The following is a 24,617-nucleotide window of genomic DNA, read 5'->3' as shown; positions in this document are numbered from 1 at the left end:
CACAACTGAACAAAACTGCAACACGGCATACACTATATTAAAAATGTACACATAACAGGCCTAGCTAATTTAGCATTTTTAAGTTATTTCCTATTAGTAAAAAATTACTACAAAGTGAAAATAAAGTTACCAAAAAGACGACTCGTATGAAGAATTCAAAGAAAATTGGTGAACAATAGTAGTCGACGAATCAAAACAGAAAATTAGGTCAGTAAGGAAGGTGAAAAACAAAAGTGCATATGAAAGTAAGCATTTCAATAGACAATGGTATAGAGTCATCATGCAGTGGCCCACTTACAGGAATACCTAGAAAAATACAGGAGAATCCTTCTGACTTGTGGCCCTAGCATGATATAATTACAAAAAGTGCATACATAGTAAGTATGAAAACTCATTTCAATAGACAATGTAGGTAGTCATTATACGGTCGTCACTTTTAGAATTTGCACGATAAAAATAAAGGTTGTGTAGTCTAACCTAACCTAACCTAAACTAGCAATCCTATCCCAACATTGTCCAACCTAACCCAAACTGACCTAATGCAAATGTTAACAGTAGCGCCCTGCTCCTTGAAAAGCCCCCAAAATATATCTAAATGTATTTAAAACACACCCATTGATATTCTAAAGCCTTCGCCAACCAAAGACCACCGAAGTAGGTCAGCTGATAGTGGCTATCGAAGGATTTATTACTCTATTCACACCGACCACTCACAGCGCAGCAACGGTGGCGGTATCCGTAGTCAATGATACGGCTATTGTTCTGGTATCGCATATACAGCATTGTTCTCAAGTTGCGTATACTGTGCTGGTGGCTGGTACAAACATTCTACACTGTTCCAGTATCACTAATGTTGGCTTAGCTAAAAATAATTGTGATCTGCCATCTATGAACGAGCAATATACCTTTTATATCGTGTAAATATTTAATTGTTACATGCAACGAAAATCTCTTCTCGATATTTTTTGAAAAAGAAGGGTACATGAATCCTTCTCCTGTCAGTCCTGAAGGTATAAATGGCACATAAAAGCCGAACCAACAAAAATTAAAGATTTAGCCATAACATTTGACAAAAATGGTCCAAGGCAAAGGCCATACTCGTGATGTGAACTTACTTATCAAAGAGTAACGAATCCACTCACAGATTTACCAGAAATTCTACAATTCCATCGTTAATAAGTTTCGAGCCAATGATACCATGTTGCAGTTAGAAATCTTAATTATCATTATAAAATAATTTAAAACCGTATGTAAAGATCTATAGTCTGTATGACGGAACATGTCTCCTGATCGATTGTAGGACTGAAGATCCCAGGGTAGCCCAATCAAGGGTCGGTCGTAAAATATTTTGGCGATGCTTGACTCAGGATCCCCTCCCTAGCCCTCATTAGTCCTGGGATCTTCAGTCAAGCCTCGAAAAACAGGTATACGGCACTCGGGCCTCCACCTCTACCTGCCAGGGGTGGAGAACCGCTGGGACTATATAGCTATGACTATCTGTCTATATCCTCCTTCATAATTAGTTCCAAGCTCACATCCTTGATATATGATTTGTATTGCAAATCTTAGACTAAAACTTTGTTTTCCTGCTAGTCTTCCATAATTATTAAACTAAACTAACAAATTTGTTTAAACGGACAACAAAATAACAGGCTATGTGTCATTTTTTAGCACCCAGACTATGATTAAATGTATGTATAGCGTTTAGCGTATAACTTTATAAAACTGCAAAAGCATAACCGCACCAAATTAAAACTGAAAAAAATTGAACACAATTCGTTTTTCAATATATTTAGTTGAAATTACATACTGTATAATTTTTTTCCCAGCATGTGTTTTTCCCACGAAAATCAGTCTTTGGGTTTTCGTTATACTTGTTAACTATTTATAACGTAACAAACGCGTATTCAGTAAACGTAATATTTAATATTAATTACATACTATACAGTTATTATGCAAATACATTTTCTGTTCACATCCGTCTTAAGAGTTTAAAATTATGTCATAGAAATAGTAACTGGGGCTAATATAATAACATTATATCCTGGAATGTGTATTTTGATTTTTAATAAAATCCTTAGTGAACCGGTAAGCGTCGACAAATCTAGCTATATCATTAATACGCTAAGTGACAACTAAAAAAAGTAAGGCTTTCTCTTTACCACCACTATTATATACTGAAACGCGCGTCTAGGTTTGCAGATGTGAAAAAAAAAATTGTCCTGTCCTAAACAATGGAAGTTCCCGTTTTGTTCAACAGGAGCCCTATTTATTTGTAGTTATTGGTCTTTATTAGTTTTTAAAATTCTCTGTTCAAACTGCCTACTTTATTTTGTAAAACCATGTTGTGTTTACTTATTGAAATTTACTAGACTGTGAAAGATCAGATAATTTTGTTTAAAGTTTAGGGTGGTTATTTACATCGTGATAAAACTTATCGTTCACTAGTCGTCTCAATAGCTTTATTTTGGGGCAAGAGAACATTTTACGCGTGAGGCTATAGTGAAATACTGTATACCTTAATAGGTTCGGTCGTGTTTGGGTGACGAAACATACATCCAAAATGTCACATTTAGAATATTAGTACGATATTTTTTTTAATATAAGAAAATATACAGGTGAAATCTTATCTTATCTTACTAATATTATAAATGTGAAAGTTTGTGTATTTGTTTGTTTGTTTGTGTGTTTGAAGGTCAATCACGCATAAACCACTGGATGGATTGGGCTGAAATTTGGCATGATGATAGCTCACATTCCCGATTAACATATAGGCATATTCTTATCTCAAAAATCCCTTCGGAATCGGCCCCAGTGGCTCTGTAGTTCCCCATGTTAACCTTATGAGTATCTATATAATTAATACGCTACATGAAACTTTGTCGGTTGAACTCCTCCGCCATTTCTTAACCGATTTTATCCATTGAAGTCTCATTGGAAAGAGCGTGTCGCGTAGATTTGCAAACTGGCCTTACAGTTTTGAAAGCGTCCCTTGGGCTCTGCCCCAGTGGCTTTGAAAGTTCCCCTGTTATCCTTATGGAGAACTTAATTGTTTACATTTTGATCAGCTGTAGAATTTAATTGCTGTTATTTATTTTTCAATTCAACGAAACGCATTGGGTACATTTACTGATTTTGAAGAAATTAAATATTTACTATTTCAATTTACATTCGTACATATTACAATGTTAAAAATCGAGAAAGCCTGGTCAATTTTATATGTTTTACCAAATAAGAAAAATGAATTGACAGGGTATTGTAATTCTTGAGCAATCATTGAAAGAACTGATTTGTTAACCATGGAAATATAGGAAAGTAATAGAACACCACCAAAAAAGTAGGAGAAATAGAGATTTAAAAAAATACAATCGTTATCATCCTATATAAAGAAGAACACATACAATACGAAGATTCCCACAAACAATTAATGAACAAGGATGTGTTAGCCGAAGTGCTACTATTTTGTTGGAAACACGGACTTAACTTTATGATGATTGGCAAAGGAAACCTCTCTAAGGCCGAATTAAACTGGTACGGCAAGGACATTAAATATATGTTTTCATACAAGTCAAGTGATTTTAAAATAATATGACTACATCCAAGAAACCTTAATAAAACTTTCATTGTGAAATTCACACTATTCAGATTATTATTCACATTCAAGGGAAACAAAAAATCATCTGAACATTAGGCCTTTCAATTCTGCATTTTTCCAGGTAAATATAACTTACGTTATAACAGTACCTTGCCAAATTAATGCCAATTGAAGCAAATATAATTGTGACAGAGAGGTTATGCAGAAAATCAGGCAATTCTTAAGTAATGTAAACAAAATGTTATCGCTATAAAAAATGACTGAAATTTGTAAACGTACTGGCGACAATGTTAACATGCTGACTACATTATCATTGACGAAAATCAACATGGACAACCTAATGCGGCTATAAGTGGGAAACATGTGTAGAATACGCTAAAAACCAGATCAGCTTATAAAATATTTACAAGAAATGTTTATTATATGAAACTGTTAGGTACATAATCTATGAATTGTTGAGTCTTTTAAACTCATCGGAAATTATAACTTTTATTAGTTTTTAAATAACTACTTTACTCCTTTGCAATTGCTCGATTTCGAGCAACATGTACACTAGTTCATATTTAAAGGGAATTCAAGAATTTAGTCAGCTGTTTCAACTAAAAAAGTTGGTTCTATGATATACAAAAGCATTAAAAAGTTATAAGATTTACCAACAGGGTGCAGCACTATATTTTTTGCATTTATGTAAACAGCTAATTTGAACTAAGCAGCAACAAAAAACTGTGATACACAATGAGAACTGTCAAAGTAGGATAGTTTACAGTTAAGATTATGTTTTTAATGTTATGAATAATTTGTGATTTTTTATATTTGTAATACTTTGTTTTTATTTATTGTTTAGGTGAAGAGGTAGAGCATTATGGCTATGGTAGATGTGTAATACCATAGTATACCGTCAATTTAAAGAAGCAAATTTTATCAAACTTTGTCCTCCCCCATTGCAAACGCAAAGCTTGAGTATAACTGCAATACGCAATTTAAACTTATATGCCAACCCCGTACGAAGGACGGGTACTCTGCTAGTCTGTCATAATTGCATACAAAAAGAGTGAACTGCCATAGACTAACCAAAACAAGTAGACTTCCCATTCCATTGTAAATTTTGAAAGTAGTTTTTCGTGTCTCGTACATGTCCGGTGACACTGGTGGCTAGTGTCAACGAATTTTTATTTCCATTATTTTAGAGTTAATTTGATGATTTCTGCTTTACTCTTTGGTTATATAACTAGAGGATGATTTATTATTTAGATTATATGGTTACATTTTGGGAAAAGTGGCTTTTTGGTACATTCTGCATAATAGCTCCTGAACGAGTAAGCTTTGAGAAGAAATACAAAGAATAAATTAGTCTTAAAATTGAAAATTGCATATACATTCTAATAAGATCATAAAATGTATTAACATTATTCCTTAAGGTTTTTACAAAATAGCCACAAAAAATGGCAACTAGACTTCAAATTTCTAATGAATCTCCCTGTATTTTATCATCTTATTCTTATATGAGCTACATCATGCAGAATGTTCACAAAAAAAACAACTCTTTTCCACATGTAACACGCTGTAACTCCTAAACAAGTAGCTTTATGGAAAAAATGCAGCTACTAAAACGTTTTAAATTGCATTTACATTCTAAAATCATCATAAAATAGGTTACAAGTTGTCTAATAAGTAAAGTTAACCTCCATATTGGAAAATACTGGCGATTTTTTAAAAGTGGAATTCATACTTTTGTATGTCACAAGAAAATAGTTGAAGTTCCCTTTGATGTTTTCCCTAAATCTAATAGTGTCTTAGATAGCAATGGTGGTTAAGTTGTTCACCCTGTTTTCACGTAATATTGATTTAAGATGTCATTAAATCAGTTTTTAAAGACAATCTTATTTTTAATTCATTACTGACAAAAAAAAAAAAATTCTGGGGTCTTAGAAGAGTGGTCATTGTGGTGACTGCATTTATGAAATACTCGGAGTTTTAAGAAGGCTCAGGCCTCGAGGGGTGATGACCGACGGACTAGGGTTGGGGCTGATGACTCACTCAGCCAGGTATACAGTGATGGCAAATGACACAAATCCTTGATTGGTGGCAAATAACACACATTCGCACCGAACAGAAGTATAAAATTGGCTTCAGCTGTTCCATAAGGTTGAGAAATCTACTAAGGGAGTATCATAGCCGGTTGGTAATGTTTTACCACCCGGATATGACTTTCGAAAGTCACACTCGGTTGGTAATGTTTTACCACCCGTTTCATATATGGAACTACCCACATAAGGAAATAATCCTCTACTCTTTTATGATCAATGTTTGCGTGATTGGTTGGTTGCACAATTATCACGAAAAAGGCTACGAGGATTTCCTTCATATTCGCCGCTACTAATAATACTAAGCTAAGACCTATAAAACAAATAATTGCATAATCTATTCATAATCAATGAGGGATCTGTCAAAGTAACATATTTTTGTTTGTAATTGTTGGCATATTACTCCAAGTCATATAAATAAACTGACTGCTGGCCTTCCCATGGCCACCAACTATTACTTAATATTTTATTTTAAATTACTGCAAAATGTAAGTGACCCATGGTGTGAGGTGTCATAGGTGCCCCTTGTCAACCCTCATCAAATTCGATGAAGATCCCAGGAGCGAGGCTTGACTGAAGGTCCCAGCTCGACCCCTCTTTAGTGCTGGGATCTTCGGTCAAGCCTCGCCAAAACAGGTAAACAATTCTCAGGTAAATTTTAACCCTGGGATCTTCGGTCCGTCTACCCTCCTGATCCTCCATCTACCTGGAGACTTAACAGTCCCAGGTAGACCTTGGATAGACATGTTCCATCATACAGACTATAGAGATTCGTCGAAGGTGAAAATATAGCTTATTTGCTTCAAACTAGTCATTTCCACCAGTTATCATAAATCAAAAGAGAAGATTGTAAAAAAATACACAACCCTTGCTTAGTGAGATGATAAGTTAATGTCCTGATCCGTAGACTTTCTCGTAACTCTACTTTACTTTTCCATCAGGCTTCCAGTAGCAGCATGGTCACGGTAGTAGCCATGGGTAACCCGATACCCGTGAAATGCTCGGTCTTAACTCACCGGTATTAGCTACTTAGCTGAACTTTAGGACTATGGATAACTTATGTGTGCATACAACCTTTTAGATTATGTCAACATAGAATATAGGGAGCTGGTATGGTAAAGCGCGGAACTTCGGTCCGCGAGGTCCCGGGTTCAAATCTTATCAATCGCCAATAGCGTTTAGCTTTTATAAATCCGCAACCACCTAGTCCTAGCTTTAAGTAATGTATAACGGTTTCAGGTTAGAGTTTAGCGTCCTATGGTGATACTGTACCTCAAATACCCCCACCACAGCAAACCTGCAGACTAAGCGAATTTCAACTTGTCTCATTACATTTTTACTAAAATATTTCCATAAATAAGACATCTTCATTCCCAATTTAAATAACATTAGATTTAACGAGTGCATAGGTTTGCTGCTACGGGGAAGGTTAAAGTGTATTTTGACAAAAAATCAATAGTAAAGGATGAAATAAATAAATTTTCCAAATTTTATCAACATCCATAAACAAGTAAACTGCAACAGTTTTCATTTTCTCCATAAGAATAACATACATGAATTTGAATGGATAGTGTTTTTGACCTCTGGGGAACTCAAAACGAAAAAGTAAATCGGTCCCGGTGCAGGTCTTACCATGAGACCTACGGTAATAGCTTATTCCCTATATGGGAAATTCGCTAAAATAGTAAAAAATATAGGTACACAATGTTTAGTATACTTAAGTACTCTCAATTTCAACCGTATATGAAACCACACATTAAAATCAAATTTATAAAATCATTAAATCATTACAATCAGATCGTCTACTGTTCAATCTGTGATGAAACACATCAAAACATGAGTCCAATTTTTCAATAGGATGAAATCTAGCAGTAAGTCGATGTAGCCAATACAAAGGGGTTGCCCTTCAAAGGGCTGGCGTGTTAGACCCTTTCACAGCCCTGAGGAAGGGCAAATTTACTTATATCACGTAGCCTAGTAAAACCATCCCACAGCATGCGATCGATATATCGACCGAATACTGTGGAAGGGCAAAAGCGGGGAATTATTAGACTGAGCAACACTCAGTGATGGGAGAATCGAATACATAATCGAATAGTATTCGAATACAGCCCGAGTATTCGTATATTCGAATACTTCAGATTCGTACGACTACTTTTTTGTGGTTTGCAGCGTTTCTTGAATCTAGAAAGCGAATTCGGGGGATTCGAAAATGTATTCAACACGTTTTCAACTACTGAACTCCCTTTTGAATATCTTACGAATGCTACGGATTCGTAAGAGTATTTAATGTTTTTACTGCAGCATTAGTTTTAATCTATTCGTTATAATTTTACCATTAGCCCTATACTTTACAGCTCTTAATAACTGTTTAAGGTTATTATTAATCATTAAAATTTAGCCTATATTGGCTATTTAAAATATTAGGTTACTACTGGTGGAGGGTAATTGAATAGAATTTATTATAACTACAACAGATTTTGTATAGTTACATGGTGAAATAACTTGCATATCTGATGTAATTTTAACTATACAAGTAAATAAGACATATTAAAAGATATTGATTAGTTAATATAATAGAAAATAATACATTAATAAGAACTGTAACTGTCCATGAAATAATTATAAGTAAAAATAGACGTACCTTTTAAAATTCATATAATTTAAAATTACATTGAATACATTACAGTATATTAATGAATTAATTACTGTAAAACGAAATAACAGTGGCTAAAAGAGCGGATTGCATTATGAAAAAAGAATCACACACCCATTTTACATCCTTTGTATACTCAAAGGTTTTCAAATACAAGTATTCGTAAAAGTATTCGAATACAGGGGAGGCTACGAATTCACTGTATTCGATTCTTTAAAGTATTCGATTCTCCCATCACTGTAAGTGATCGGATGAAAAGCTTACCAATTTATATACAACCATGCTACTCAGTTCATGTGTGAAAAATGCAACACCAGTTTGTAACCCCATTAAGTCACTATGGTGAATTATTTTAGTAGAATGTCTTTGTTTTGTAAACGATATCACGTCCAAACAGCTCATTTTAAAAACACGCAATGACTCGGTGATAAGGTCCGATAAGTGACCAAAGATAATAAAGCAACAGAACGCAGCGCGCAGTTGCCTTGTTGTTTTGTTATGTTGGTACCAACTAGGGGAATCTCATGGATTTTGGCTTTATCCCAGAGCTAGAGATACAAATGGAGGTAACATTGAATAAGAGATTTGCAAGATGTTTGAATTTTACTAGGAAATAGTACATTGCACTTAACGCTTTTGAACTGTGGGATTGTGTACATGCAAAAACCTATTAGTCAATGAGATGATTTCCCTAGCTGGTACCAACATAGTTTACAGCGTCTCGATTTTCTAGCAGAGATGCCGTACCAGTGCTACTTCCAATATTGTATTTATACTACAATGTATTTTATCCGTGTTCAACCCCCTTTATACCCTAGTTCAAATGCTAAGTACAACCACGGAGTAGACACAGATGTCCCACGTGATAGGGAATTGTCTACTTTCTTTAATTTTCAGGGTGGACTTCCGTATCTGTTGGCACAAACAACCGAATGAAAATATCGATCGATGTATCGATTATTCGATATATCGTTTGGTTAGTTAGGTAAGGTTAACCTAACCTATGTAACCAAACGATATGTCGAAAGAAACAATCGAATAATCGTTATTTTATTCGGTTGTTCGTGACAACAGATACGGAAGTCTACTTAATTTTCGGTACAACCATTGACTATATACCACATAGTCAATGGTACAACGTACTTATCCCTTAATACAAATGGCGGTCAACGTCTCATAATTCTCTCATTCAGTGCTACCAGTTGTATCTCTAGCTCATTTCTTTAGACTCATCATGTATTGAAAACATCCATTTTCACTACAGTGTGACAACCCCCCTATTATTTCACATGTCATGCCACCCTTTTAGAGCACTCATCTCCAAATACCCTCTGAATCACTAGCAACATAAGTCAATTAACATGCATTCCGTCTCAGAGGTGCTAAAATACCCTTATCACAACCAGATGCTGTCCTCTTATCAGTGTTTTAGTGGTGCTATAAAATAATGGGATTCACTGAGCAAGATAACCGATATGTGAAGTGCTCATTTATTGTGATGCATGGGAGAAAATGAGCCTTGTTTGATAGCAGAGTATCAGTTTGGGCTATTTTGGACGTTTGACATATTTATGCGTTTCTGGGTGTTCTGTTGCTGTAGAACGCGACTTTTATGTTTGTGTTTCCTGCACTGATAAATATGAATAGATTACGTTTTTGTTTATATGAAAGTTTACAATATTTTAGTTCAAATATAAATTTCAGTTTGTGTGTGAATAGGCAACATTAGATATCAATATCAACACTATTTTTTTTAACTAGTAGTATTACTGTTTAGTTTAGCTTAAATAATGACGCATTATAACGAAAAATATTGTTCGTTACACTGACCAGAAGTGTATTTTCTACCTTCGCACAGCTTTCTTCGAAAGGTCATTTTATGCTTTAATGGTAAATATACTAAAATTTGACCTATATCAATAATCTGATCCAGGCAAAATTCGACTGCTAAACTGATTTTAACAAACTAAACACTAAAGCGAGTTATGGATAAAACAAATAGTTTGAATGATTGTCTAAATGTAAATTACGTAGTCTACATTTTATTTTCAGCGCGAATTACTGCAAAGTGTTTACAAAATATTTTTCCAACCGTAGAACTTAGGCATGCATCTTAAAACGTAAATATGTATATATGAATACAATATCTGACCACTTAGGTGGTCCATCAATTTTACAAAACGCCTTAGGCTAATCAAATCAACGCCCTAAATCAATACAATGCTAATCAAAATCACCTTGGGCGGTTGAGTTTTCAATCTACTGAACCTGTCATACCAATGTATGCTGTAGTATGTCTCCAAAGTAGGTCAAATCCAATATAAACTACGACTCTAACCTAAACCAAGCTTTAAGTTAAGCCTCAAGTGTTTGTTTGAAAACAAATAAGGCGAAGTACTATATTAAGCTTGTTTCTCGCAGAGAGATTTCACCATGCAGAGATACATTTGTACCATGTGTGTGCTGGCCTTCTGTCCTGGGGACTTGGGTTATAATCCGAGCATTCACCAATGGCTTTCAGTTATGATTGCGTTGATTCGGAGCCCACTAAGCCGAAGAACCATAAAAAAAAATTATATTTTGTAAAATTACATTGTATTAGAGTATACCAAATCTGACACACCGGTCACATATTTTATGGAAAATAAGAGAAGGATTCGTATTTTAATGAACGAGTTAACACATTTCTACTAACTAAATACATCTCATTCTTTAGCAATGGCCATTCCAAGAAGTGGGAATGAAATCCAGACTGATCAGCATCGATTACAATCTTTTTATAAGAAACCCACCTATAAGGGATCAAATTTTTTGAAATACATACCAAGTTATATTAAAAATAACAACAATTTAAATTCATTTAAACGTACATGAAAAAGTTTCTTGACTGAAAGGGCTATTTACTCACTAGAGAATTTTTTTAGAGGGGCTGGTTAGTTAATTTAGTCTATTTAGTGCTGATGTTTAAAACCATTGTCTGTTACTTAAGTTCTGTTAGGTATTTTAGGAATTTATATTATTAATTTTGTTTGATTACATTTTTAAGTTTATGTTACAAATATTTTAAATGGAATATAGGCTATTCATTTTGACACTATTCAATGTACCGTACCAAACATGTACATATTATGAATAAAGATATTTTGATTTTATTTCATTTCATTTCATTAAATGACTACTGATCAAGAACAGCTAAATCATATTCGAACCATCAAAAACATTTTTGACTGTTCTTCAGCATTGAACTAGCGGCCTTTAAACTACTAAGCATTCAATCCTCTCCGACCAAGGAACGTTCAAAACCTTTCAATTTCATCCTCACAAGTAAATTTACCTATTCCACGCACTGAATCCCAAAGTATTTCAGTTTCAGTCATCTGAATCGTGTTTAACCGCACATTCCGTTGATATTCACACACAAAACACAATAGAATGATTCAATCAGAGTTAGATGTAATTTGAAGACGATTGCAGCGATGCAGTTTCATCCAAACAGCTGTTGTATGACTTAATGGGTGCTGAAAACCGCACAACGTATTGAAAACGTGTTCGACGTATTTTTGCGATGTTCAAAACTACCTGAAGCGTTACTTTTACCAATAATGTTTAAATAGTGCACTCTAGTTCAAACGTTTCAGTTATGTGTTTTTAAAATCTCTTTCTAAACCATGAATATGTTTTACACGTTTCCTTTCATAATTTTTATGATGATTTATCAAATTTATTCAGAGGAAAATCTCCCTATATAAGCAGACAATCCATATACAGAGCCTTTTACGCAATTACAAGTACAAATAGTTTAGGGTCAAAACCTGCTTCCTTTCCATCATTACCACCTGACTTTAATCACATACATTAATCAGCTGATATGAATTGTTTAATCGTTAGGCCTATATTGTTGTCCACACAGTTTTTAGTTTTGGGAACTAATCGTAAATAAGACTCAACATGGTGATTTCGCAAAGACTATGTATTGTAAGTGGCCTAAATCGAGTACGAAGAAATCAACTACAGTTCGTACTAAATATAAATGTTAATACTGTAATAGGATACTTCCAAATTAACTAATTAATCAATATTGTTTATTAATTAAGCACTAGTGAATCTTAAACATGAGTGGCGTATTGTAGAATAACTGGTTTGGTATATTTTCAATTTTTACGATCCATTATCATTTATCATACGGTGACATGTAAACATACTCCAACAATGACTCAGCTACAAAACATATGTTCAAACAATTGCCATCTAGATTACACGTGATTGTGTGTCAATAATCACAAAACAACGATTAAGCCATCCGATTATAAGTCGAAAAGTTATACTTGCTTTTGCACCTATAATAATATATGTCCGATATTTTAAACACAAGTTCTCATCTGAACACGAGTGAGTTTCCCATCTTAAAAAACAATAAATATACCTAATACCTTTAAAACAAAAACTAAATGACGTATACGTTTTGAGTTTATAAATCCACCATTTTGCAACCGCATAAAATACCAAGGATGTATAAAATGTGCTTAAAGGATTAATATTCCATAATGTTACGGGTTCTAAGTTAGTTCAAGCTTGTAGTTATGGGAATATTTAATTTCTCGGCCGCTGCCGTCGCCAAAGTTCAAATGTTGGTTTAGGACTAAGTAAATTCAATTATACAACCAAAATCGAGAACGTTTTCACTGGTTATTGTTCCTTAAGTGTCTCCGCATAACTTAATACATTCAAGTAATTATGACAGTATGGTGGTAGTTTTTACTGAAGTCTTCGTGGTAGATAAAATTAAACCTAGAACCGTAATTGCCGTATTTTATTCCGTTTCAATGTTCCCAGAAGTTGATTTAAGCCTTCCAAAACATTTTCAAAAACATCTCCAATTTTATGAAATTTGGATTAAGCGTTCTAACCAATATTTTTGTAATTAATTGGTGGTATGCGATCAAATAGTGAGTTGGGGGTGATAGGGGTTCAAACTTTTAATTGATCTTTATTTGCTTTCTATCAATAATTTAGGCAAAGCAATATTTAAGATGCTTTTGACACTTATAGTTAGGCCTGATTGAAAATGTAGTCAGTTTAGTGGTACTTTTTAATTGGTCTTTGCTAGAATGAAGGAAGGAACTAAATATACCATAATTTACCAATTTATAAGCAAAAAGGAAAAACCTTGAATTAGCTATAATGAAGTTAATGCACTAATAATCAAAATCAGAGTTTCGATGAACCCTTTAAATATTTTCAATCGGAAAACACCCTAACTTACATAATTAGCACAAATATGATTGCCAACGTCACATCTGGCTTAATGAAAAACCCAACCGCCTATTAATGGATATAGATACCACACCATAAATGGCCAATACTTTCAATATACTGACATTTGATTAACCTCTGTCAGCATAAAACATTCCTGTTGGAGATTCATGTTTTTATGCATCGGCTATAGGAACATGTCCATCATTAAAATAATGATGTCAGTTACGGTAAGCTATCTTGAAACTAGTATCGTAGATGATTATATATACCTAGTTGACCGGAAATCTAGATATATATATAACTAACCATAATGGTCGGTTATTATTCCCATGATAAACATGAAAATATTTGCAATATTTGATTCGACCATGGACAAAAAATATAATCAAATTGTTCTAATAAATCTATACTTGATCTTTCCCAATGCTAGGGAATGTCCAAAAACATGAATTACCTGACGAAAAGAATTATTTGATGAACTCAGTTTGAATATGCAATTTAAAATATTACTCGGTATGCTTTTAATCTCAATTTTCATTCACATGAACATATCGTTTCAACACTATCCATGCTAGAGCATATTTTTAATTTGATAAACAATCTAGGCTACATGTATGCACACGTTATAAAATTGTAATTATTATAGTCAAGAAATGCTGTGTTAAAAACAACCCAGCACGAGCAACATTTTAAATTATCCATTCGCATCGTTAGTTCCCTGAAAAATATTATTTAAAGAACAATAAATAACTCAAACTATGAAAAAAACATACAAAACATCAAGATGTCATTCACCTTAAACTGATCTATCCCAAAGGAAAACGCAATTCAGATGTACAAAGCGGCTCATTAAGATAATCACCACAACAATACGGACACACCAATCAGCTGATATTGTTCTACGAGACAGGTGAGGCAATATGACAAAACAAAAAGTACCTGTGAGATCGGAAATTCCCTGTGAAAACCGGAAGAAACGACTTCAGCTCAATCAACGTCATTAGAAGATTTTATATTTCATTTCACAGTATTTCCGATCGAATTGTTTTGCTATCAAGGAAATATAGCCCTCATCGCAGCAGACCTGCGTTGTCAGCGAATTGAATATTTTATCGAATTTCCCATATAGAGAATAAGCTATTACCGTAGTTCTCGTGGTAAGACCTGGACCCGGGACCGATTTACTTTTTCGTCTTGAGGTCATCAGAAGCAAAAACACTATTCGTTAAAAATTAAATCGGTCCTGGGTCTATCTTACCATTCTACCTGTAGTATGTCTTCCCTATAGAGGGTTTTTCTTGAAAAAAAATAACGTTATGAAAATTACAACAGCTTCAATTCCTGATAGTATACAGGGTGATTGATATAAGTGTGCCAGCCGTTTTATTCGAAAACTATAAGAGATATCAAAAAAAGTTAAATGGTAAGTGCCTTGGATTTTGTATTTAAAAAATTATAGTCAAGTCAAAAAAAAATATTTTAGCCACCATTTTTCCAATATGGCCGCCAACTTTGATTTTTCTTACGGAACACCCTGTATTTTATGATGTATTCTGGTAGAAAAAGTAATTTTAAGACGATTTTATTCTTGTAATTTTTTTCATAAACCTAACCGTTTCAAAGATAATAATGGTTAAAGTTTTGAAATTTCTGCATGAGAAAGAGTTTCGATAAAGGCCTAAGCAAGCATGCCAACTGTTCGAAAACCATTCAAAATTTCACAACTTAAACCATTATTATCTTTGAAACGGTTAGGTTTATGAAAAAAATCACAAGAATAAAATCGTCTTATATTGGAAAAATGGCGGCTAAAATATTTTTTTTGATTTGACTATAATTTTTTAAATAAAAAATCCAAGGCACTTACCATTTAACTTTTTTTTATATCTCTTATAGTTTTCGAATAAAACGGCTGGCACACTTATATCAATCACCCTGTAGATGGATCATGCAGTAGATGTCTCAGATGTAAATTGAAGACTCTGACCGGAAACAGTGTGCTCGATCAGCTGACAGTCTAGCCGTCAGCTGACTCCAATATCAGCTGATAGTGAGTGTAATATTAGAGTGACCTTGAATCGGATAGTAAATAGTCTAACAATGGGCTGTTGTGTCAGTGTTATGTAATACTGTTGTATATGACAGAAATAATCACAATAACTCGAGTAAATATTATCCGATTTCAATGAAACTTCGTACAAACACGTTTTTCGCAAGAGTTTCCGAATTAGCATGATGGGACTATGGGAACGGACCGAGGGGTTTCATAGGGTAAAAATTGGGTTGTTTCCCATTCTTGACCCTCAAAACATAAAATTCCTTTCAAAAACCTTGCTGTGCTTAAAAACCAAATAATTTAGTATACTAAAGTGTTTTTTACGATTGGTTATGGAGAACATTTTAAAAAACTTTAACTAAGAATTTTTATTCAGTTTTAATGGATGAAAAGTAAACTGTTGTAGTTTGTTTGTTTAAGGATAGGCCTACATTTTGATCAAATTTGGAAATTAATTTCATCCTAAGGTATTAACATTTACTAAAACGCATTTTATTACCCTGTAGCAGCAAACCTACTCATTAAACCTAATGTTACTTAAAAATTGGGAATAAATCTGCCATTCACAGGAAATATTTGAGTTAAAATCCTTTTAGGCAAACAATTTCAAACTTCAAAACATTATTATCTTGGTTCTCACACTTAAGTTTAATCTTCAACCCAACAAGTAGTACAGTACAATGGTGCATTGCGGCAGTGGTTGTGCGAAGGTTGGATTACACATTCGAGACACCTTTCTGCTAACCTCACTACAACACGTACTGTATTAGCTCTAGGTTTGGTTGTTGGCTTTGTAAACCTGTTCTTCAACTTAAAGTACACCGTGCGATATAGATATCATTTCCCATTCATTTGAAGTAAATTTTAGAACGAACAATTATTTTGGTGCAACTAATTGAGATAACAATAAAATTCTGTAAAATAATGTTTCATTCTTTATACAACATAAACCTAAATTTTAAGTGTAACGAAATACACTACAGTTCTAAAGATTACATAGTTAAAAGGGGTACTGAGTAGTTCAATATTATAATGGTAGTTGGTGGTTACAAACGAAAAGCCCTCTAGAGAACTTATTACTAGTGATTAGATTTATAAAGTCCTCAAATCGGTGGGAACATATATCGGATTTTGTCGGTTTAATTTAAGTTCTAGGTTATAATATAGTTTATATTATAGTTTAGGGTAGTATGGAGATAGATTAGATTTTAAATAGACTACAAAAAAGTATTTAGATAAATTTATTGACCAAAGAATACTCTCAGGGTATGCTAATGATTTCCCCGACCAAAGCTCGGTCTCCAGGTACTAAATACGTTTAAACTATCAACTTAGATGCTATTACAAAGTACTTACTTCTTTGTGTACATACAACTGTACATCATCTTTAGTGCAAAAGCGACATCAAGTTCAAAGCACTGCTTTCACAACCACAACTCCGAACACATTTTCGGAAACGCCTCTTGGAAAAGTGCCGTGTGCACACTTTTTTCTGAGTAACGCCTGTCGGATGCCACTGACGATGATCTCGGATGGACCATACGAGGAGCACGTCGAGCCCGCGGCGGAGGCGGCCGCTGCTCATATTTAATTCATCTCTCTCTATAAGGCCTAGACTCGCTGTGGTTTGATATAATTGGGACCCTGAGGCTCGACTGACCGAACACCAGAGTGGATATACAGGGTGGATATACAGGTTGGATATACAGGGTGGATGTACAGAGAGGATATACAGGGTGGATATACAGGGTGGATATACATGGTGGATATACAGGGTGGATATACAGGGTGGATGTACAGTGTGGATATACAGGGTGGATATACATGGTGGATATATAGAGTGGATATACAGGGGTGGATATACAGTGTGGATATACAGAGTGGATATACAGGGTGGATATACAGTGTGGATATATAGAGTGAATATACAGGGTGGACATACAGTGTGGATATACAGGGAGGATATGCAGGGTGGATATACAGGGTGGATATACAGTGTGGATATACAGAGTGGATATACAGGGTGGATATGCATGGTGGATATACAGGGTGTATATACAGAGTGGATATACAGAGTGGATATACAGGGTGGATATACAGAGTGGATATACAGGGTTGATATACAGGGTTGCTATACAGGATGGATATACAGGTTGGATATACAGGGTGGATATACAGAGTGAATATACAGGGTGGATATATAGAGTGGATATACAGGTTGGATACACAGGGTGGATATACAGTGTGGATATACAGTGTGGATATACGGTGTGGATATACCTAGTGGATATACAGGGTGGATTCGTACGTAAGGGTGAGATACAGAATTTTAATTGTGTGATGATTCCCAAAAATAATTATTATCCTTACTTTCGCCCCATAGAAGATGAAAGTATCGCATTGTCTTCGTCAAATTGTTGTTTGAATTTTGGGTGGAATTAAATATTTGTTTTTGGGTGCCTCTGAACCCAAAAACCGTGATTTTCGAAGTGGGTACGTATGTGTACATGTTAAGAGTTACAAACTACACCTTTGGTTCGATTTTGATGAAATTCGGTATGTGGGTACTACAGGTACCTCTCTATAATATATCTCCAGTGTTTTTTTTTACATTTTATGGGGATTTGTATTTTTGATAATGATTTTTCCATTAAAATCCCATAAATCGACGGTAAATTTGATTTTTATTAAAAACTGCTAGAGCGATTTTGTAAAATGTTATATACTGTAATATGATAACCTAAACTCTAAAACAAGTGGTACAACCCCCCAATACTGTAAAAATTACTATTCAAAGTGATTTCAACTTGTGTGATTTTTCCCCACAAAATCATAGTTAGTCCCACCGCTTGCCTATGATAAGGGTTGTTGACACACTAATGGGAGAAAGTATGTGACAGATTGCTGACACAGTTATTGTAGATAATATTTATACGATTGTGGAGGCCAGTAAACATTGACTATAACTTACGACAACGCTATCAAGGACGTATCTCTCAAAAGGTTCATTGTGTCTGTTGTGTCATGTTGCGCTACCTTGCTAAAACCATTGATGAATAATAATTTCAAAAAATTAAATCTAGGATCTTTCAAAACTGCGATTGTATATTTCATCACTATGGCGTAAAGTGACTCTTTTTTACCCGAGTTTTAGTTTTACGATCGATGCGAAGCCGAGGTCGGAACATAAGCGAAAGTTGAAACTGTTGAATTAGGCCTACACTTTTTCCCAGTGTGATGAACTATGTAAATAAGGTTAAAAAACTACAAAACTTTTCATGTAAATAAAACCTCTCTAAGACCTCTAACTTGTTTTCAATTATTTAGTTGATGCAAACATGCAGCTGTTTAGCAAGTGATTGAGTTATTTCGACTATTGCGATTGTTTTGGTGTACATTCGATATGTCGAACTGTTAGCAAGCCTGCAAGAATAAGCTACAGCCGATTAAAACAAGCGATACCGGGTACATACTTCCGATATATGCGATTGTTTGCAATCGATGTCTAAAACAAATGACTTTTACTCCCTAGTGACAAAAAATGCCTTTTACTCCCAAAGAGCTACTTTAGACCCACAACACAACGCATGTATTAAAACCAACTGTTTTTGCTGCAGTATGACGAAAACTCATTTTTCACCCTTAAAACATTTTGCGCGAAGTTAACCAGCCTTCAAAACAGTTGGAACAAACGCAAACAGTGGCACAGTCCTAAGATAAACAATCCAACAATTAATTATTACAAAAATTGATCACGAGCCAAATGCGCTACCATTGACGTACAGGTGTACCAAACCAACCTACGTAATACAGTGCAGTTGTGCAAACTGTGCCGAGCTAAATCCGAACGGTTTTTGATTCTGGCCCAAAATCTCCGGGGTTATTTCGGATTCCATTCACTGAAAACTTCCTTGTTCGCAGCAAATTGGATTTGTGTAATATTTGTCACTTGTGGCATCTTGGGAGGGCGCCAAATATTCTTCTAGCCCTTGTTTCGTAAGTGAATGGAGTGTTAAAAAAGCATGTCGTTTATTTCTCATTACTGCCAAAAACCGAATGATACAATCAAATACAAAATTAGTGGTGTAAAAACTTTGACTCTTACAATTGGAAAGCAATTTGTTAGTACCTAGAGAAGTGTTCATACAATGGGTTCTTTTTACTTTCTCCTTCGCATAATTACTGTACTAATAAATAGCTGTCGTCGTGTTCTAAAAAAAGATCATAAAGTTCATTAGCATTTGAATGGCCTCTACTTTCCATGAGCAATAAAAGATAGTAATCTCAATAAGTAGCTAAATATAATATGGCAGTAAAATTTTACGGCTAAATAGTTAGACGTTTGCACGTTATTTTTACGACAATTTAGGTGGCATTATAGCATGATAACATAATGAAATATTTAGTCTGTTTAATTCATTTAATCGTTACAAGTGCCATAATTTTGTAATTCGTTGAACATACCACTAATTAACTGAGCAAATTTTATTACGTAGCATATTATTATAAATATGTATGCCAAAAGGTTCCATCACTTGTAGTGGAAAGAAATTGTAGTATATTTCACAGTCACGAAAGGATGTATGGAAATGTTCTACTTTCGTATACAGAGTGATGAAAAGGTAATTTTTGGTGAACCTTCAAGTGGCAAAGTATAATAAAGTAAACTTTAATTTTGTATTTAGAACAAAGAACATCGATCAATTAGGCTACTCCTTCCAATAACTTCCTTTATCGTAGAGCCTTTTTCACAGGGCGCAATTAATTAGTCTATAAATAAGTTAGTCTGTCTCGTGGATAGAAGTATAATTCAAATTAAATTAAGCTAGGGAGGGAATTAAATAAACAAACAAAAGCCGAAACACATTAATAACAATAGTTGAATTAACGGACTTAATATGGATAAACAAATTAATAATAATAAATACTAAAAATACCAGTTTTCTATTAACGTTTTACAGGTTTTGTAACTAAACAATTTTAAAATTTTGGGAAAATAAAAGAACCTAACCTTTGTTATAATTAAAATTAGATTAATTTATTTATTTGTACAGTAATATAATTAAATTCAACTTCCAGCTTGTACTCAAAATCAGATTTAGTTTCGCCCATCTCGCCAATTCAATAATGCCTACCTGGTAATCACAAATCCAATGACAACTAATTAATTAATTATGGTCTCATTAACCTGGACATGACCCAATTTACCTTTTAGGCTTCCACCGGCGTTTCAGTACTCCCAACATGTAGTAGACCACCAAGAAGCCAATCAGGTGGAAAAACTGATCCAGGAAATCCAGAATCCACAAAGCACTTTGAAAACACACCTCACCGTAAGTTACATTATACACTTATCACCACACACGATAGGTTATGTTCACTACACTGACGCGACGCGGACGATAGCGCTCTCTACCGTACACTGTGTGAGTGCCGAAATAAACGTCAAAATGGCGCGCTCGGCAATCATCGGTCGTGCTCGGACGTTTCCGGCAGCCGACACGTGTGTGTGAGAGAGACAGAGTGAGAGAAAGAGAGAGCGTGAGTCACCTGTCTGTTGCTCTCTTGACCCCAGCCAAGTGTTGCTAATTTCCTTTCCCTTTGAATCAGCTGATCGTTGACTTGTGCGAAGTGCAAGGGGATGAGAGCAAAGTTGGAGCTCTTTAAAATTTGAGAATTTTATAAACAACTACTTTTAGGGGTGTCATTTTCATTGCATTTCTTTTCTTATATTTACGCAATGGTCCAACGCCCTACTAAAATGTAATGTAAAATGTAATGTTATTACACCTATTTGTTTATTTCAATCTTTATTGTTTTATTTTGTTAATGTTTATCATTATTGTTAGTTTTTTAGAGGTTAACTGTAAGAAAGGACCGTGAGGTTCTAAGTTCGCCTCAATAAAGAAGGATTTTCATTTCATTTCATAAAACGTCACCCCTTATAGCTGGAATTAATTGGCCCTATCGTCCTATGGAAAAATTGTATCTGCTACGAATACTAGAAAAATACCGATCATAAACATAAACATTAAACAATTGACGTTTTTTGGCCCGAAAGTAAACAAAGCGCCTATACTAATAACATTAATTAACATTTGGTCGTACCAAAAACGTCATTTGTTTATGTTTATGATCCATACCGGGTGTTTTCTAGTACCGTATTTGTGGTACCTGTGTACAGATTTGATTCGCCTGGGATCGAACCAGAAGCCTTGAGATTCAAAGGCGAGGGCTATATTAAGCTGCTGAGCATAGAATAGGCGCCCACCGGGCAACTCAGCGGGTGACGCGGCGCGGCGCGGCGCGGCGCGGCGCGGCGCGACGCCGTGGAAAAAAGTTGCCACGTATCCGTGCCATGTTATCTTATGGACTGACGCCCACCTAGCAACCCAGCGGGTGGCGCAACGCGGCGCGGAAAAAAAACTTCTTCTCGAATCCGGCAGTGAGAATTCGGTGGAGAATTTCTTCCTCTCGTGTTGCGGCGCCTCCGTTGAGTTGCCTGGTGGGCGCGGGGTAGAGGCACGGAAACGGCGTCTGCCCCTCGTCTGCCGCTCATTCGGGTGTTTTCGGAAAGTATCGTGAGCCCTTCGGGAGTGTTCGGGTCCGAATCGAAGTGCACTGTGCATCCCCTCCAAAAGAATAATTCTCAGCGCTGCCCCGCGCTTCCGCTAGAGTTGCTTGGTGGGCGCGAACCCTGGAGAAGCGGACGGAAGTTTTTCTCCGCGTCGCGCCGTGCCGCGCCGCGCCGCGTCACCCGCTGAGTTGCCCGGTGGGCGCCTAGCTTTAGAAATACCGGTACATAAAACTATAGAAGTTTCTCCCGCGGTACAAGATTGAGATGAATATAACATTTATAGGTATGTGTCGAGTAGCAAAGGTGCCTGGTAAATACATCATCAGCGTTCACTCAAATGTAATGTAAGGCCCCGGCCACACGTGGCGGATGAACCGCTTCCGGTTGGGGTTTCAGAGTCTACGTACTGTATTAGAACATGGTTTAGTTCACTCGTTGTAGTCATGGACGAAACGCTAATGTTAGTATGTGCTTTAGAAGCGTGTGGTGAGCTGGAACCAAAAGTTAACCGAAATCATTGGGTGCATCCTTTCATTACTGATAAACCCTTCGTGTTCCAAACATTTTACCAACACATGCGAAACCATAGTGCGGAGTTTTTCGGCTATTATCGGATGTCAATAGCATCGTTTGACGAGCTACTTGAATTGCTTCGACCGCACATAACAAAGGAACATACACTCATAAGAAATTCAATTAGTGCTGACGTCTGACAATAACATTGAGGTAGTTAACATGTTTTGCTCTATTTTATTAATAAGAACTAATTAATAAGAAATAAGTGGCGATTTCGTCTCAAAACAGTTTGATTTTACACTTATAAACCAAAACGCACAAAACACAAACTCGATAAAACAACTACAAATTCCCGAATATGAGCTCCATCCGCGCGGACGATCCGTATCGTGTGGCCACTCTCATAAGACTACGTGTGTCATCCCCTCCAACGCGGCTTATGATCGCGCGGACAATCCGCGACATGGCGCGGACAATCCGCCCAGGCGGCTTAGGATCGCCCCGTGTGGCCACTCTCATTTGATCCAATGTGTTGTCGGACCACGCGGATCATCCGCGTGGTCCGTCCGCGCGGATGATCCGCGTCGTGTGGCCCCGGCCTAAGCTACATTCGTCAGAGATATTTAAACAGGCTTAAAAAGCTTTGTCACGTAAAATATCGATGACTAAACATAAGTAATGTTCAATTCATCACGAGAGAGAAGCGTTTACTAATATGGACAATATTTTAATTATTCTGATTAATTAAAGTCCGGTTTAGGTAAGATCAACTTGGCTGTATTGCTGTACAGTGTAGGTATCCTTTGTGAATAGTGAAGTAAAATTTGCAGGAAACCCCCCGAATAGTGCATTCTAAATAAAAATTTAAAAAAGTTAACTAATGAGACGCTACGGTAAATGATTGCTAACTCAGTTACAACATTTAACTGCTTTCAAATATAAAAAATACAAAAAGCTTTCATGAAAAAGCTGTCTGGATTGAGGAAGTCCGAATCAATGGGTCCAATTTGATAGGGTTTACTGTAGCTATTTCCGTTTCTGTCGACTTTTTTGTCATTTTTTAACACAGTGTAAACTAAAGTACGCTCTAAATAAATATCTTACTTGTATGTTTTAATATTTAAATAAATACCTAAATGCTACAAACATACGGGAGCGGAAAACCTACCATTTGTTATGTCATAAAACAAAATCGAATAGTTTCTACCGTAATTGAGTTCTCAAAGCAATACTTTTGTTCAAACACATGCATCACTATAGATGTCTATTAAATGTAAATAGCATCGGCTCCAAACCAGAGCCTTGTGGCACCCCATTAGCATTGCTCAAGGCGTCCCTCAGGGATCAATAATGGGCCAGGAAGTCTTCTAATATTTACATTTAAATCGGCCCCCTTGGACTTGCCCAGGGACATGCATCTTCTAAGATTTATGGCTACTTTATATTTATATATTGAGTTTAGGGTGTAGCCCACACGGGTAATTTGTGTTTAATTATTGTTAATAACTGGCCTGAAGGCATATCTTTTCGATTTGGAGTATTTTATCAATGAAGTTATCTTTATGAAGCTTGATGAGTAGTTAAATTAAAGTACTAAATGCTACATCATGAGAATGACTTTTTTCTCCATATGTGGAAAAGTAACAATACAACGTAAAAAAGTAACAAATCATAATGTAGAGTAAACTAGGATACCATCAGATAATAGCATTTATACTATTACATAACCAACTTTGATTTAAATCAGTTAGATAAGAAATTTAAAATAGGTACTAACCAGAATTATTACTGCAATGAATCGTCACAACAAAGATGCATGTCTTCACAGGTCACGTCAAGGTCACTTGACACTAAATGTACTAAAACACACTCACGAA

At 35.4% G+C, this 24,617-nt stretch overlaps 1 protein-coding gene across 3 annotated transcripts in view; it reads right to left on the bottom strand.

Annotated features, from left to right (window-relative positions):
- The window catches only part of LOC128992600 (uncharacterized), a 359,698-nt gene extending 338,649 nt beyond the window's left edge, over nt 1–21,049 (bottom strand). For all 3 annotated transcript variants that reach the window (XM_054416263.1, XM_054416280.1, XM_054416271.1), the window contains exon 1: nt 20,856–21,049. In XM_054416263.1, the coding sequence (XP_054272238.1) occupies nt 20,856–20,893 (38 nt within the window). In that variant the 5' untranslated portion in view covers nt 20,894–21,049. The remainder of the gene's footprint in view (nt 1–20,855) is intronic.
- Nucleotides 21,050–24,617: the final 3,568 nt, after the last annotated feature.

Source organism: Macrosteles quadrilineatus, unplaced genomic scaffold (assembly GCF_028750875.1).
Source record: "Macrosteles quadrilineatus isolate MER2022 unplaced genomic scaffold, UCM_ALF_1.0 Scaffold_1__1_contigs__length_201487025, whole genome shotgun sequence".
Classification (NCBI taxonomy): domain Eukaryota; kingdom Metazoa; phylum Arthropoda; class Insecta; order Hemiptera; family Cicadellidae; genus Macrosteles; species Macrosteles quadrilineatus.
This window is presented reverse-complemented; position numbering and strand designations above follow the sequence as displayed.